At 37.1% G+C, this 18529-nt stretch overlaps 1 protein-coding gene across 8 annotated transcripts in view; it reads right to left on the bottom strand.

Annotated features, from left to right (window-relative positions):
- Positions 1 to 18529, bottom strand: part of NEK7 (NIMA related kinase 7) — a 160728-nt gene that overhangs the window by 28970 nt on the left and 113229 nt on the right. For all 8 annotated transcript variants that reach the window (XM_070602455.1, XM_070602451.1, XM_070602456.1 and 5 more), the window contains 2 exons: positions 10431 to 10539; positions 9422 to 9529 (listed from right to left, as the gene is read on the bottom strand). In XM_070602455.1, the coding sequence (XP_070458556.1) occupies positions 9422 to 9529; positions 10431 to 10539 (217 nt within the window). The remainder of the gene's footprint in view (positions 1 to 9421; positions 9530 to 10430; positions 10540 to 18529) is intronic.

Raw genomic sequence — 18529 nt, 5'->3', positions numbered from 1 at the left:
CCTCAGTTTCACTAAACAAACAAAAAAAAAGAAAACAAAAAAACCCCCAAAACCAGACACAAGTTTAGGGAACTGGAATTAATTTTCCTTCTTTCCTTCATACTCTCAAGTGAGCCCAGAAATTATGCTGGCAGACTTAACAGAGGGAGCCAAACTCATTCAATCGTGGAGAGTATTATCTGAGGTCAATACAGAATGGCTGAGTGGTATATCAGTATTTCTTCTGCAAAAGACAACTATAAAATAAAATTTGTCGTCTTTTAAGTGTAACTGATAACATTTAAGGGCTTGAGTAATGCTGAGGGAGAAAACTCCAGATGGTTGTATTGTTGCTGTTCCCCTGCTGTAGGCACTGCGTTAAACGCACTGCATTACACATGTGATCCTGCTGAACTTCTAACAAACGTTTATCAGGCCCCACTCTATAGCACACACCGTTCTTGGTGCTGGGGAGACAGACGCAAACGGGAGAAGCTCTTGACCCTGTGGAGCTCACGGGCTGTGAAACGGGGACCGCTGTGAGGCAGCTTTCCGAGATGTTGCTACTATCATCTTGTTTTGGAGAGGAGGCAGAGGGAAGTTACAAAATGTCCCAAAGATCATAACACTGGTACAGTGTAGACCTGGAATTCAATTCAGGTAGTTCTGCCCCTTGCATTTAAATAGGTAGTTATTTCATTAAACCTGGCCACTGAGAAATCTGACCCGAAAAAAAAAAAATATCTCTCCAAATTAAGGAGCAGAGAAATTTTCTAAAAGTCAGCACATACACATGAAAAGCCAGGAATAAGGGTCTGGGTTCAACGGGCTACGTGTGAAAATTAGCTACTGCCCAGCTACTCCGACTGTTTTAAATAAATACTTGTTAACGGTGGCTGAGAGGTTAAATGTGCAGTTTAAAATTAGGTAATAGCTTCTTCCCAAAGCAATTATTTAAGTCAAGAAAGGGCTGAAAGTTAAAAATGAATCAGTGAGAGCAGCCGAGAGTACTGACTGAACATATGCTGCCTTTCCAGCCCCAAACCACACTGAACCGTAAAGGGGTACAAGCTACGGAAAGACCAAAGAGGTGCTGGAGGAGGTAAGGGAAAAACAAGCATGTGACCACAGGTGGCACTTGGCACCAAAAATGAAACTGTGCTAATGTCTGGTTCAAGGACACTAATTTTCCAAGTTGAAATCAGATGATATATCACACTTGTAAACACTGTGGGGAACATGAATTGTACACTCAAGAGACTCCAGTGTGAAAATTCTGATATCTGGTCGGAATGATGGCCATGCGTTTACTCTTCTGGCCATATCACAAATCAGAGAGCCGTTAGTCTCGCTTTGGAAGGTAAAGGGGTTGATACAATCCTGTAACAATGACGACAACATAATTCCCACCACGGGGTTTCAAATGTTTCTTAGCACAAGGATCAGTATTAGAGAGTTCCGGTTAACTTTTTTTTTTTTTAAATCTATTCCATCTTCAGGATATACAATAAGCACAGACAATAACTAAACGCACACACGTACACACCAGAAGAAAATTCCCCATCTTTCCTCTTCTGGGGGACATCATGGAGCACGGAAATGCCATACTGAAACATTATTAGTGTAACTGTTCTCATTTGCTTTCCTCGTCTCACTAGAGCAAGAGTCAGACAGGAAACATGTCACTGTATATAATAAATGCAACTTTGATGCAAATAAATTTGCTTGAAGAGCAGGGAACTACCCCGAATTACATAACCTTTGCGGTAAATAATGTGGTTAGATTTTATAGCAGATTGATTTTTCTAATTAAGTGTTGTTAAAATTACTTTTATTCCTCTCCTCCTTTATTCTAGTCCACGATGGAGTAAGCCACTCAGAAGCAGGGTTGGTACTAAGGAGAGAAGCCCCTTGAGGATTAAATAAACTTTTGTAAATAGTAAAAAAAATAGAACTGCCAATAAACCAACAATAATGACAGAAAAGGACTTGGTTGTAGAATTTATATTATGCCAGGTGTGGTATTTTCTCCCTTTGAAAGTAAATGTACTTCAGAATGCAATAGAACACCTAAAAGGTCTATGATAAAAATGTGAAATTTTAATGTCAAAACATCTGTCCAAAAAAGAAAGTGCTTAATTTCAGGAATGTAGAAACTTCCATTAAAATCTCTGACTTTGAAACAATTTCACCTTACCAGGCTTTAGCGGAGGGTTCAAAGGACTCTGTCAACCTGCTACAGTAACGTGGGCAGGAGAATTTTGGTCCCCATGATCTCTGCCACCTCGTGTTACACCTGCGTGTGTTATGTTACATGGCAAAGGGACTTTGGGACATAAGGTTACAGAACTCACAACAGGGACATTATCCTAGACTGTCCCTGAGGGATGCAACAGAAGGGGCAGGAGAGACTCCAAGTCTGAGAGGGATGCTACCCACCGCCGCTGGTTCTGAAGATGGAGGAAGGGAGCCAGGAGCCAAGGAAGGAGGGCAGCCTCTAGAAGGTGGGCAGGGCCCTCAGCTGACACACAGTAAGGAAACAGGGACATCAGTCCCACAGCCCAAAGAACTGGATTCTGCCAACAACCTGAATCAGCATGAAACGAATCCTCCCCTAGAGGCTCCAGAAGGCAATGCAGTTCTGCAGACCCCTTGATCTTAGCCTGGCGAGGGCCATGTTGGACTTCCGGCCCAGGGAACTGCAGAGTAATAAATTTCTGTTGTTTTAAGTTACTACATTTGTGCTAATTTGTTAGGGCAGCAATAGAAAACTAGTAACAAATGTGTTAATGATGTATGCATTGCACGGGAGAGTGAAACATTCAGTTCAATGTGCTGAGGACCAAGTGCACATCGGGAAGCACATTAGGCATTGAGGGGCTACAGAGAAAAGTACACAACTCTATGATTTAAAAAATGTTTGACCTCTAAGAGCTCCCTGGCTTGTTTTGCGATGGGATGAAGCAGGTTTTTGAGGCTTTTGGGGAAGCGTGGAGGGAAGGGAGTGGGAGAAGTAATGCATTTACCATAGGAAGAAGAAAAGAATAAAATTATGGACTTTTGCAACTTAAATGAACCCTGGCCTGTTCACTAACTGATATGACTCCAAACTAGGGAATCACAACCACCTTAGAGACGTGAATTAGAGACGCACAAGAGAAAACAGTCCATGTGCTACACGGCGCTTAGTCTGCAGCTGGGGAGTGAAACTTCCTAAGTAGTAATTTTTTATTATAAATGTTTAAATTGACCCAAATACAGTCCCTACCACAAGCACGTCCAGCAGGGATAACCACAGATTTATTGATGAAGAGAAAAGTCACCAGGGATCAATACTCTAGTGAACTTCATGAATCATTCTGAATTTAAAAATAATTCTCTGCTCAGAGTTTCCTAATTTATAATGATGGAAATTCCCGAAGGCTGTAGATGGCTCCTTCATTCACCACTTCCACACGTTCTCATTAAAAGAGTTAACTACCCAGTGAGTTGCAACAGCTACAAATATGTCACAAAAATAAACAAGTAGAGAAAGGATACAACTATATAAAAAATGAGGTTTTGTTCCTTCATCTCATGGCCATGGACAATGCTCACCTTCATTATGCCTGGTTCTCCTCTTCCTGGACACGTGAGAGAATTACCTTTTTCCAGGCCCTTGAGACAGCATGGCCACAAGACTTGTTTTGGCCAAGAAAACATGAATGGGAGTAATTTGTGTTACATTCTAGTGGAAGGGTTTAATTAGGAGCCAGTAATGCTTCTGCATGCTCTCTTCCCCTCATGAGATCACAGAGATGTATGTGGATACGAAGAGAACACAAGATTGAAGCTGCTTAAAATGCCAAGTCATCACAGAGGGAGGGCAGGTACCCAGGGGGCCACACAAGGTCCACAGAGGACTGTGGATGACAGGAAACATACTGTGCTGTACTGCCAAGCAACTGAGATTTGGGTATTGTTTCTTACTGCAGCATAATCCTACCTATACTGACGGACAGAGTCAGTTAAATTCATCCTTTGATATGTCGCCTGTCTCTAAGCCCATCCATTCAAGCAACATTTACTGAGTGTCTACTATGTGCAGGGCCCTCTTCTAGGCACTTGAGATACATCAGGGAACCAAAAACACAAAGATCCCTTTCCTCATGAAGCTTAAATTTTAGCTGGAGGAGAGAGACAAAAAGTACTAAGCATAATAAATAAATTATACAGCATATTAGAACATAGTAAGTTCCAAGGAGAAAAGAAAATTTAAAACAGGGTAAGGATGAGAAATTCTAGAGACAGTGTGGGTGTGGGGGTCAGGTTCAGTGTTAAACAGAGGATCTCAGTTTCCTAATCTATAACACCCACTCTACCCACTACAGATACTGAGGAACGGAGGAGAAGAGGTGCTTTAAAAGTGCCTGTAAATTATAAAATGCTGTAAGCATATTCATGGCTACAGCTGTTGTTCCCATTTGGCAGCAAGAGGGGGTTCCTCTGGGTCATTATTATAGGAAATAAGGGCAGTTTGACATGATTTGCCTAAAAATCATATTTGGAATATATAAAAATTATTCTGTCAGGGCTGGCCCAGTGGTGTAGTGGTTAAGTTTGCACGCTGTGCTTCAGCGGCCCAGAGTTTGCGGGTTCGGATCCCAGGCAGGGACCTACACATCGCTCATTTGTATGTGGAGGCATCCCACATACAAAACAGAGGAAGATTGGCACAGATGTTAGCTCAGAGACAATCTTCCTCACCAAAAAACAAAACAAAACAATTATTCTGTGTATTCTGCTGTATTTTTAAATATTCAAAGGCAAAGATACTTGATCCCTTAGCAAGTTGCCTCTGGGTCAGAATATTCACATTTGCTGAAAGGAGATTTTAGAGCAAATTAAGGAAAGAAGTACACCAAAAGAAGATTCCGCCTCTTGTCACATAAGAAACAAGGAAGAGGGACAGAAACCAAAGAACGGTCTAGATCATAGATGACAGGCAGGTAAACTCTCTTCTAAGGACTGATGAGTCACATGGGTATACTCTGCCAAGTTCTGCGTGGCACAAAGAGGCACTCACAGCAAAAGAAGACAACTACCGGGCAGAGAAGAAGCTGCAAATAGCAGCCAGCTCTGGGAATGACGATCCTGAGGAAGACCAAGGAGGGTCACGGCTGCTGTCACCAAACCACATGGGTCATGGTGCTCTCCTCATTACGACCTTGCAGACGGCTGACACTGCACTGGGGGTGAGATGTGAACTCTTCCCAGGAGACCCTTCCTTCACCCTGCACCCGCCCCTTCCTACACACCTCCTCAGTCAGCCTGAGACATCACGCCCCCAGGCCCTTTTGTGCGCAGGAGCACCCTTCCAGCCTTAGTTCAAACATCACCCCCTCACTGAGGCCTTGTCTGACCACGTCCTTGCTAAAATACTTCCCGGACCGCTCACTCTCTGTCGCTACCAAATCATCTTATTTCTTTCTTTGTTTTTTTATTATCTATTTCCTCCCACCACAAGGTGAGATCCATAAAGACAAAAGACTTATCTTGTTCAGGCTACATTCCTGGTCCATTAACCAGCACTTGCATAAAAAAGGCACTAAAACTACTTTTTAAATGAATCAATTCAGGTATTTTAACAGAATAAATAAACTGCACGGATTCCCTCTCCTTTCCCCTCTTCTGCATCTGCGCCACCAAGGCCTTCATCATGTTAACATAAGAAACTTAACACTTATACAGCATATCACAGTGTTCAGAAAATACTTTTACATTCATTCTATTATTGGATTAGGGATTGGCTAGAGGTAAGGGGACAACATAGGATGGTTATCACCCACATCTCTGTTTTTATACATTTGGAAACTGAACCTTAGAAAAGTTAATGAATGGCTTGATCAAGGTCCTACAGAACAGTGGGCATGTAAATCCAGATGTCCTCCATTCTCTCCAGAACATCGTGCTAGTTCTCACTCAGAACTAAGCAAGAGGAAAAATGTGGCTGGCCCAGAATGAGGAAGGAATGTGCAGTCAATGATCAGGGCGGAAAGTTAAGAGGACACCCAACTCCAGAGGACCCTGAATGCTAACCAAGGACTCTGCATGAGACCCTTTAGGCAGCAAGGGACCATCAAGGATTTGGGAAAAGTAACATAATCAGATAACATCTCTTAGGAAGATAACTCTGCTGGGAATATACAGAATTGATTAAAAAAGAGTATTAGAAACAAGAGAGGATATTCTCACAATCCACACATGAAGTGATTATCCATGAAGGAAGAGGGAATAGAAAGGAGAGACATTATGATTCAATGTGTGTGGTGGGAGTGGGGAGGGGGTGAAGACAAAGTGAACGCCTCTGAGATTTTTTTCGATTTGGAGGATCTGAACATGGTTTAAACATCCAGCAACATCAGATTTAGTATTTGTAATTTTTAACCCTGTATTCAAGGAATTATTCTATTCTACGTTGACACACTTTCAATTTAAAAAGTTGGTTCTGAAAACTGACTGGACACATGGCCACCTACACAACTTCATTTGCTACAGAAAATGTGAGAGAACTACAGATTTTATTGCATGTTGATTTGTTATCATGGAATCAAAGGATTCAAATAAGAGACGCAAAATGAAGAGACAATTGAAAAATTCACAGACTTGCCAATCTCTGAAGCATTGTTAAATACAACAAATTTTACAAGTGTGTGTTCCTATTAAAGAATCAAAATAAGTGAAAACAGTATCCTTTATGATTCTCGAACAATAAAACGTATTTTGGAAAAAAGAAAATATAAATGCATAATTACAATCTTTCTAAAATCCTGCATATTTTTGCCTTTTTGAATTAAGTTCCTAACATCTTCTTTACAAAGTTAAATAAAATTTGGCTCCAGGACAGACTTCATTTAAAGTAAAATTATTCAGATTTCTCTTTATGAACTACACACAGATCTCATTTATTTGTAGTTTCACTAAAATTTAGACCTGCTCTATGGATAAACCACACCCTACAGATTTTATGCTCAGTAAAATCAGAACACAAATCAAGACACACTAAAACCTACAGTTCTACCATATTTTCTGTAAGTAAATTTTTATTTTTCAGTTGTGTTTTGGAAGCAACTTTTAGAATCAATCTTTTAAATTTGCTCTTAAAAATAAAAACATATGACGACACGTGAGGGTAATAATTCTTTAAGAGTAAAAATTAGAGTCAACTTGTCAACAAACAAAAGTCTGTGTCAGGATTTCTATCCTTGATATTTTATACATATTCTTTGTTAGCAGAGAATTTTTCCTGACCCTTGTAAATAGGATTTTTATTGTGTCCAAATGACCTGGGAAGGCTAGAGCTCAAACTTTAATTTTCGATGTTCAATGCACTTTGCTTAGTCAACTTTAGTTTCAAACCATCAAAATCTTCACTCTGAAGAGAAGACAAGCAAGAATAAAAGAAATTTTCTTATTTTAAGAATATTTTTTTCTCAAAATAATATGGGGAATAAAAATTCTTGTGAAAGAAATCACTTTTCTATTGATTAATTCAAAGAAACTGTCTCATTGTTACTTCCTCACCAGCTATACTTTACGTGTGTCTTAGAATATTTTGTAATTATGTGCATCCTCTATATATAATAAACATACACACACACGTATAACTACATGACCCTAAGTGAACTGATTTAGATAAAACCTGATATTAAAAATTCTTAATGGATTACTAAATTAAAATTTTACTATTTCACATAATTTGGATTAACGCATCACCTAAACTTGGAGATGCCTAGGTTTGTAACCCTGTGCAGAACTTTCGTAGGAGGCAGTGGCAGGCAAGTTAAAGAAGCCCATTTCCAAAACTGTTAAGATCTGGGTTTCATATGCTGGATCCTTAGGGTCAGGCCACTACTCCATGCTCAGAGTGACAGTCTGTGAAGCAGTATTTAAAAAATACATACGTGAGCATGAGCATGTGCAGGTCTGTGTGTGCGACTGTACCTGGATTTCTAAGTAAATTAATGCCAGGATGCTGTTAAGATATTCCGGTGAAGTACAGTACGTTATCTTCACTTGCGATAAATGGCACTGGCTTGAACAGTTGAGGTCTTCTTCATAGAAATCCTCCACTATTTGCATTGTAAGCACTGGAACTACCAAATAAAACTTTATGAAAGTGCAACTCAAATTTATACATTTCTTATGGAATTCCAGACCAAATTTTCTTTTCCAGAAAAATCTGTAACGCTCTATAAAAACAAATGTAAAGTGAAAGGGAAAAAAAAACAGTATTACTCTGCATCAGTTGAAATTTTATTTTCTTAAAGTACTTAACAAAATTGGAACTCTGTGAAAAGGGTAAAGTAATATCTTTCCACCAGGACCCAATATTTTGTCATTCAGCAGATATTGATGGGTGCCTACTCGTGTGCTCGATACTGTTCTAGATACAGAAAAATTAAATGACAGGCTCAAGGCTATACAGAATCTCAGTGAGAAAGCCAGTAAAACTTTAAATAGTCTAGTCAACCAATTGAGATGCTCATTTCACTACTTTGCTGCTGGTAACTCACTTATTCCTCATCAGGTCATTTAAAACTTTTTTATTTCACATTTAAAAACAATAATTTTACCAAAAAAAAAATCAACGGTTTTCAAAGGAATTGTGACACGAAAAATGGGACACCATTAAATTGAAACCAACTTATTTTACCTTAATTCTTATTTTATTCCGGTCGTCACCATTTCGTCTAAGTCTTATATTTACAAGGAGAAAATATGGGTTTAAGAGAAGCTAAATCTCTCTCTTTAGGTTATTCAGTCTAAAAATTATTTCTTCCTAGTAAGTTCTATTCCTTCTAAGCTGGACAACTTTCTATCCATCGTTAATATAATGTTGTAATAGCTACATTCAGTTCTATTATAGGTATAAAGGACACTGCTACATCACTAGCTCTAGCATGAATAAACTACAGAGATCTCCTACTTTATAACTCAGGGGAATATTTTCATCATTAGCCACAGACCATCTTTAGGTTTTCCCCTCTGCAGTAATTACAACTAGATGTGTTATTTAATAAATAAACATTTACAAACTACTATAGTATTTTTAAAAGTCCTCTTCCAAGATATGGTTTGTTCATCATATTACCTTAATATTATTAAGTGTAGAATAAAAAGAAATGCTCCGTGGTAATAGTTAACACCCCGTTTGTTCATGAGCATTTTCTTCTACCAAGTGTCCGCAAGGGGTCAAATCAACAAAAGTATCCAACTGTCGTGTGAATGGATGGATTCCTTATCCCTAACAGAGAGGTGCAGGTATGTGCTCAGGGTCTGATGATTTTTAAAGTAGTTTTATTTAGAATGTGAGAGCTGACATATAATTGGTACATCCCTTATGTTTTTAACCACATATACAAAAAAGGATAAGTGAATGAAATTATATTGTGGCTCTTACCTAAAGAATGTGCTGCTGTGGTTTTGGAGCTGAAAAACCGCCCGAGCCCGAGATCACCAAGTTTGACCACCCCAGTGGCTGTAATGAACACATTAGCTGGTTTTATATCTGTGAGTAAAATGAAGGGATCAGGTGAAAGATGATGTCAGTTTATGTATTTTCAAAGGATTAAAAACCACTTTTCATGATAGAATTTAACATATATCTTAAAAATGAAAGTCAGTTTGAATTTTGAACCAATTACTTTATTTTGAATAATTCTGATGTATCCTAAATACTTCTGAGTTCTCAGTCCCCTAATAGATAATCATCAATGCAGCATGATGAAGACCGCTACTAATTTTCATTTAAAATGCTTTGTTTTCCATTTTCAAATAAACTTTTTTGAAATTTAAAGCACAAAATAAATTTGTGTTCTTTTCATATCAATTTTAAGTAAGATATCTTACTAAATATTAATTGATATTTATTTACATAAAATATAAAATCATAACTACTATGTATATAATTATCTACTTAGATGAACTTACAAATCTTGATTGCTTAAATAAATTGTATGGAAATTTTTCATACCCCTAAAATCAGTGGATCAATTCCTTAGTGATGTAACTTTGAGATACTCTGCCCAACCATTTGGATAAGAACATATTAAGAGCTAATGCTGGAAATTAAAAATCTAAAAACAATACACATCTTTCATTTGAAGGAAAAAAAAACTCTCTTCCTTATGCATATTCAATTGCTTTCCTGCATCTATCTTTTCCTTTACCAACATAATCAGTAAGATGCTCAGAAGAGTCAAGCAGAATAATAACTAATTCTCATTATTATTTAAAACCAAGTAGGGATTTACTTAAAGGGTTATCATTTTAGTAAAATTATAATTCGGAAATAAATTACCTGAGAAAGCACGACACTGTGCAATGACTGGAAGGCATTTATTCTTAAGCTGCCTAATAACGTGCGCTGTTTCTAGCAACGGTGAAAGTTACTCACGGTCTTCTCTTACCTCTGTGCATGACTCGCCGAGAATGCATGTGCTCCAACGCACTGCAGAGCTGCACGAAGTACTTCCAGACAGTTCTTTCAGGAATTAGCCTCTTTTGTTTCTTAAAATGCTTTTTAAAAAATTAAAAGTAAGGATTATAAGAACTAAAGTATCTTAAGACTAGATTCTGACATGTAAAAAGCTGTTTAGTCAGAAAAACATCTACTTTTCTCTACTTATTACCAACTAAAAAGCATACCATTTTCTACAGTGAAATGATTCCAAGAATTTTACCTGACATAACAGCTTAAGTTTCTCCCTGTTATATCTAAAGTTAGCTCAGGCCATATCATGCTACATCTGTGTAATGTCCTACTATTTCAAAAACTTAACATCCATATAAAATAATTTCTAATCCTAAAAGGAAGATGTCAAACTTCATTTCAAGAAAAGCCAGAATAAAATAGTCTAGAAACCTGAAGGTAATTATGTTCATTAATAGACAATGCTTCTCCTGATAGAAGGTTTCACTATAGAATTCCTTTTAAATACTGAATCCCTTTGGTGATCTGAAATATCACTTAACTTATTAAAAATTAAATAAGGAAAAGGGATTTATGTAAAAAGTTTTCATGAATATTTCTATTGCACGTTACAGGTCGAACTTGCACTTTGCTTTGAACGAATGAAACAAAATTTCACAGAAGAAAAACATTACACGAAGGCCCGGGCAAAAAGGTGAGCACCGATAAGCTAGCAGGAGAAGGAGGCAATCGATAAAATAATTGCAAAACCAGAGGTCCGTGTTTATGCCCATTTTTCTACATTATAGTGGCTAAAAGAATATACTAATAATATACTCACTCAAGAACAAAATTCTTAAGTGTCATAAGATTCATTATATAAAATTATTTTTCAAAAACAAAAATGCAATTGGTTTCCTATTTAACAATACTTGTAAATGACTGACATATTTAAACAAGTTTTCATAAAATTTTCTGATAATTTTAACTTTTTAAAATACATATAGTTATTAAGAGATACCAACATTTAAACATGTACTTGGATGCATTTTATGTGGAAACTTGACATTTTGGGAAGTTCAACTGATTTGATTATTTGTTATTGAACAGGGAGAAACTGCACTTCAACTAATTCCAAAACACAAATCTCCATCACTTTTTACCCCTGTGACCAGTTGAGGGCAGGCTGAAAGGGAACACAACACAGGGAGACCTGCTGATACCCCTACTTCATACGGGGCCAACAGTCACATCCATGTCTCCCATGCACTCAGCATACCAAAGGATGAATCTTTAAGGAAAAGCTAATGACTTTAGGTTAATCTTTACCATAACAGATCCCATGGAAATGAACTTATTAGCAATTTCAATGGCTATACCATCAGTAGTAAAAAGCAAATAACAATTGGATGACCCGGTAATTAAAAAGCAGTTCAGGGTATTTTACTAAAATGTTGAAAACCTCCCATACCGTGTTTCATTATTAAGTATTTTTAACTGCAGGCTGTGTCAACATCAGTTTTCATTCTAAAGGGGCAATGCTGCAAAATCAGTTCTGCACACATCATTTTCTTTCAGACTTGGAAGGAGTCCAAATAACTCCTGTCTATGTGCTCTCCTCGACACTGGATTAGCATATCAGAGACTGTTTGATGTCAATAGGAAGATGGGGACCAGGTTTCTTTTCATTCAAAAATAAATATACCGTATCATGTAAGTATCAGACCATGAAAGACAAATTTTATGCTTTAATATAGATTCTGAAGTCATCACGAGTATAATTAATTTGGCAGCTTACTTTTAAAGTCCCCATTATTTAAAAAATAAATTATACAGGAAGAGGCAGAATGAAAAAACTGTCCTCAAAATGCACATTAGGGAAGATGTTATCGGACCAAGATGGTGCGATCATTTTCAGGTTTTTATATTCTTCTTTGGGACTGTCTCTTTGAACAACAAATTAGAAATGAAGACAATAGAGTGACATCAACATAGTGCCACTAGACAGAACGACCTGGCAAAAGGTAAGTATCCACATTAATAACAGGTTTTTGAAGAATAATGTTATGGAGTTGATCTGATTATAAAAGAAATCCAAGGCAGTTTTATTATGTCATTGGTATCTTCCAATATTATTTTTTATGTCTGTTTAAACATGTAGTTTTTCAACCATTCCTGAAGAACAGGGATTTTTTTTTTTTTTAGAAAGCAAATACTTATGATGAGAAAAGCCTGTCTGTTCTGATGGTGGCACTGTTGGCTATCTCTTAAGAAGAGGATGAACAGAAAAAAGGCAATGAAAATCTGAATTGTTTTTACTATTGGTAAAATTTATATTAGCACTATAAAGCAGGAACTTCCATAATACCAAAGTATTAAAAAAAAAAGAAGAATCTTTTCTTGAAACTTATTCTAAAATATACGTATCTTTTAAAAGTTAATTCTCTAGTCAAAATAGCATTACTGTTCAAAAATCCTACTTTTTTCTGAAAAAAGACAAAAAGACAGCCCTATCTAAATATTTAGCTCTAGATTAGGAAAAAAAAATCTAATGCAAAATTTACAGAAATAAAATATTTTGTACATATGTCATGTGGTAGGCTTTTAATAAAGCAGTAAATAATGCAACCAAATTTTTTAAAGGTTAGTATCAATAAAGATTTATGTGAAAAAGATGATTATGTGATATAGCACTTTTACTATATTTGTCCTATGAAATAGAATTGTAACTCTTTTATACCTGAAAATAGAAGAGGCAGAAATTAGCCCTTGGTATACCTGATCACTTGGACATAATTTTTATTTAGTCTTTGTAAGTCGGCTAGTCTTTTCTCTATGCAAAGCTCCAAATACTAATTGTTTTAAAAGCATATTTTCTATCTCTATCAACGTTATTCAAACAGACACTGAACAATATTCAAATTATAAAAACAGATGTAACAAAAAGCTAGTCAGTGTGCATATAAAACACATATAAAATATCACATTGTACTGTATTCTCACTTATGTGTAAAAAGATTACCAGCATTTCTCTTAGGTGAAATTCAGCATACCTAGTAAAACACATTTGCATTGCCACTTAAGTGATGTCTATTAATACAAAGGAGGCTAGTTGGTGTAAGCTGCTTCCAGTCAAAGACTTTGGGAAAACAGTCACAGCTTTTTTTTAAATCATCAAACATCTTCCTACAAATTAAATGCCCAAGACCAAATGCAATTATACAGTGAACACTGAATATCAAAGTGCCGTTGTCTGGACTCAACTGGATCTCTTGGTTCCTGCATTCTAGCCGCTACAACTCCACGAGGAACATACATTACTTATTACTTCTAAGTTTTGCAGTCCTAGCATTCCTCCTCCAGAAATCTTGGGAAAAGCTTCAATGATGTTACCCAGTATAAACTCATCCACAGAGGAAGAACAAAAATTATATTCTTGTTTTATACATATATATAAAATTAACCTCCATGGTATATCAAAATATTTAAGTTCACAGTTTGGTATGCTAATCTTTAAAGAAGAAAGTTTTCAGACAAAACACGTGGAACTGCCAGGGCCAGCTTCGTGGGCATGCAACCTGAGCAGCCAGCAGGGCTCGGCACTAGTTTAATGCTCTGCTGTTGCCATCTTGAAATTCTTAAGACTTTTTTAACTGGGGAACCCACAATTATGTAGCTGGTTCTGGAACCATATACCAAGCATCTTTAGAAATGTACAGCCATAGTTAAAAACAAAGAGCAACAAATGGGGTTCTGCTATGCGAGGCATTCTTGAAAGATTAGGAAAAACGATAATGAAATAATGAGAAATAATGAAGTGATAAGAGAACCAGAATTACAGGCACCGGCTGTTCCCCATCTCTTCCAAGTACCTAACAAGAGGAAGCAAGTAATTTATGTTAAATCTAAGGAAGTATTTGCGGCCTGGGAGTGTCATCAAGTGTTTTATGTGCCACTAACATAATCCATATTCACCTTTTAATAAGAGACTCGATGATGAGGCTTGATGGTAGCTGGTTGTGTGACCTTGAACAAGCCACTTAATCTTGCTGGGCCTCAGTTTCCTCACTATATTAAACAGAGTCTGGCTTATGCGGTCCCCACCACCTCTAAAATACAACCTACGGTTCTACAGTCTTGGTTACAAAAAAAACATAAATAATAAATGCCTGCTTGGCACGTTTTCATACTTAATTTTACTAGTAGGTCGTATCCTTCAAATCTCCAGTTAATAAAAATAAAGCAAAAAAATATATAATAATACCTCAGAGATCCCCATAGGTCCAGTTAATACTATAAATGGTCTTCACGTGGGACGACAGGTAGTTAGAGTTCTTTGTTATAAATTTGTAATTAGGTCAAACATTTACCATCAGAAGGGATGTTACATTCCCAGACAAGCGTATCTCTGTAATTATAATGCATTTTCATAAGACTACAGTTTGCAGTGGTTATTTCAAAGAATTAAATGCACAGAGACTGGAGGACGGGACAGACGGGATGCTTCTGCAAGTGTAACTGGCAGTTCTAAGTGATTTTTATTAGATATTAATCCTTCTATGGAAACGTCTTTCTTCTGAAGGTGTAAGGAGGTCTTAGCAGACTAAACTGCACCAACATTTGCTATACACATTTTGGGAATTATATAAATGCGTAAAAGAGTTACGCCTCCGTTAGAATTTTGCTTTGTAATAACTAATTTGCAGCATGTGAATATTTTCACTCTTGGCACCCTGAATAAAATTCAGAATCTTAAGTTGCTTTAGAAGGTGCGAAGTAGAATGGGATTGGCAGCCATGAGACCACTGAAAATACCTATCGCTGGCATCTCATTTTATCTACTTTGATAAAATATTTCCCATCCAAGCTCAACCAGTCTTTTTCCTTTCCTGTAATGCTGGAAAATCTGTTAAGGGTATTAAGCTGTTTCTAGATTATAATTTAACAGAATATCAATGTAAGCTCTTTCATTTCCCCAAGTCAAAACTGTATAGTGTATTAACATAAACTGAAAACATATTTCACCTTAGGGTGGAAAATGTGAAACAGGTAATGATTTTTTCTGAGCAATTAAGTTTTGGAAAAAACCCTTACATGATTTAGCAAACAAGAACGCAAGCTCCTATAAAGTCACAATGTTCATCCCCCCAAAAAGTTGTCTTCTGAACATTGGTGTATCAACCTCAAGGAAGCTTACCCAGGACATTAAAAATATCCACAAAAAATCTACGAACGCATGAGAATTATTACAAGGGACGATCCCTGCACTGCCACATGGATAATTCTTAAGAGAAGCTTCCATGTTACCCAAACGGAGAGAGAAAATACTTGGAAATACTTAAGATGCTTTCTCTACTGCATCAGAGCGAGAGAGAGAGAGAGAGAAGCAGTCAGTCTTCTGGAAGACACAGAAGGTCAGAAGATAAACGGAAACAGGTGCCTCTTTCATGGATTCTTTCGGGTTATGTTACACGGGACAACAGAACATAGCTTAAAAGATATTTCAATATTCTCGATGGACAAGGAAAACACAGCAGGACAATAACGAGACAGTAGAAGTCCCTCAGTAGAAACCTAAATGAAAAAAAATGGGACAAGAGTGTATCTCTTCTCTTTACTGAACTGTCTAGAGCCACCAGTGCTGCTGCCTGTGGTATCATACGGTTTTTAAAAGGCAGCTTTTGACGAATATGACCTTCAAACTTAAGGAGCAAAAAAGCTATCTTCTGATTTTCCCCAAGTAAACACAGATCAAAACTTCTACATCACCTTTTAGTTATGCTCACAGAATTACAGAATGGTCATTATGGGACATGACTTGCAAGTTACTAAAATCTCTAAGTGCTATACTACTTCACTATCAAACTCCTTAAGCATCAAAGAAAACCTAAGTGATATTTCCCCAGTAACACTGCTTCTATAAAAATAATTTTGTATAACACACCTATACGTACATACCATAAGTAGACATAAATCTATATGGATACATAGGTGTACGTGCATTATGTGTGGGGGCCTATGTATATGTGCCTATGTATATAATATTCAGTTCTATAGAGTTTTTTCCAGATAGTGCCATTAACTTGTAACCTTCAGACTTCTGAACAATTCTCAGGTGATCTATAATATAAGATAGATAACAATCTTATACAAAAGACTCAGTGGGAAACAGCCTGCATGAGGAATCACTGGCAATTCTCAGAGTTGTCTGGCTTGGGCTACACACTTGATGCCAGACGCTGAAATGGCAAGTGTAGGTATCTCGGCAAACTGTAAATCAAGTTATCAAAGATAGATGGTACTGCTGAGAAGATTTTACTGCTTACAAGTCCAAAGGGCAAGACTGTAGAAGACACTTCAAAGAGATTTTATTTCTAACACACCCTCTCAATTTGGATAAGTACAAATACAAAGGTGTCTGCAAATCCAAAAACAACCACACCAAGAAGGTGAACAAGATTTATAAGTTATAATATTTGAAGACAATAATTATCTCCAAAACACTGTTGGTATTTAGCTAATTTATCAACGTCTGTGGTAAGCAGAATTTTAAGACATACATCACTCCCCAAAATTCCCAATTCTGGTGTATAATGCCCTCCCCTTGCGTGTGAGCTGGGTTGTGAATACGACGGACCATCATTCCCATATCACATGATATCTTCCACGGCAGAAGGGATTGTGCAGATGTACTTAAGGTTTCAAGTTGGCTGCTTTTGAGTTAATCAGAAGGGAGATTATCCCAGGCAGGCCTGACCTAATCCGGCAAGCTCTTCAAAGAACAGAGATTCAAAGCCAGAGAGACTCTCCTCCTGGCCCTAAGGGAGCAGACTGCCAGGCTGCGGAGAGGTCCCTGTGGCAGGGAATAGCAGGTGGCATCTAGGACCTGAGGATGGCCCCCAGTTGACAATCAGGAAGGCAGCAGGGACTTTAGTCATATGACCCCACATGGGGAACTGAATTCTCCCAACAACCGGTAAACAAGGAAGAAAACCCTAAACCTCAGATGAGGTCACAGCCCCAGCTGGCACCTTGATTTCGGTCTTCTAAGACCTTAAGCAGAGAACCCACTAACCAGTATGTGAACTCACGGTCCCACAGAAATTGTGAGATAATAAGTTTATGTTGTTTTAAGCTGCTAAATTTGTGGTAATTAGCAATAAAAAGCTAATACAAAGTGTATTTCTAAACACAGTAAAAATCAATATATACAATTAACTTTGTCTGTATAAAGGAAGAGTCTGAAAGGTCCTACCAAATTTAAGAGAATGTCACACAAGTGGTAATAATGTAGAACATACAAAGCTGACAATCCAAGACAGCCTATACCGAATTATATTAGGAATAAGAAGAAATAGCCTAGATCAGGAACAAGACAAGGATGCCCACTCTCATCACTTCTATTCAACAAAGTTGTAAGTCCTTGCCAGAACTAGGACTCAAGAAAGGCAAGAAAGAGAAGCCACCAGAATTGGAAAGGAAGAAGAAAAATTGTCTCTATTTGCAGATGACATGATTTTATATACAGAAAATCTTAAAGACTCCACCAAAAAGCTGTTAGTTCTAATGAACGAAATCAGTAAAGCTGCAGGATACAAAACTAATGTACAAAAATCAGTAAGGTTTCTATACACTAACAACAGATTATCTGAAAAAGAAAGAAAGAAAATGATCCCATATACACTAGCATCAAAAACAATAAAATACTTAAGAATAAGCTTAACCAAGGAGGTAAAAGATCTCTACTCAGATACTACAAGACACTGATGAAAGAAATGGAAGATGACACAAATAAATGGAAAGGTATCTTGTGTTCAAGGTTAGAAGGATTAATACTGTTAAAATGCCAATACTATCAAAAGCCATCTTAAATTCAATGTAATCCCTATCAAGATTCCAATGGCATTTTTTACAGAAGCAGAAAAAATAATTCTAAAATTTACATGGAACCATAAAATACTCCACAGCCAAAGCAATTCTAAGAAGACCAAAGTGGGAGGCATCACATTTCCTGATTTCAAGCTGTAGTAAAAAGCAATAGTAATCAAGACAGTATGGTACTGGCATTAAAAACAACAAACCAGTGAACAGAATCGA

This window comes from Equus przewalskii, chromosome 31 (genome assembly GCF_037783145.1).
Source record: "Equus przewalskii isolate Varuska chromosome 31, EquPr2, whole genome shotgun sequence".
Lineage (NCBI taxonomy): Eukaryota > Metazoa > Chordata > Mammalia > Perissodactyla > Equidae > Equus > Equus przewalskii.
This window is presented reverse-complemented; position numbering and strand designations above follow the sequence as displayed.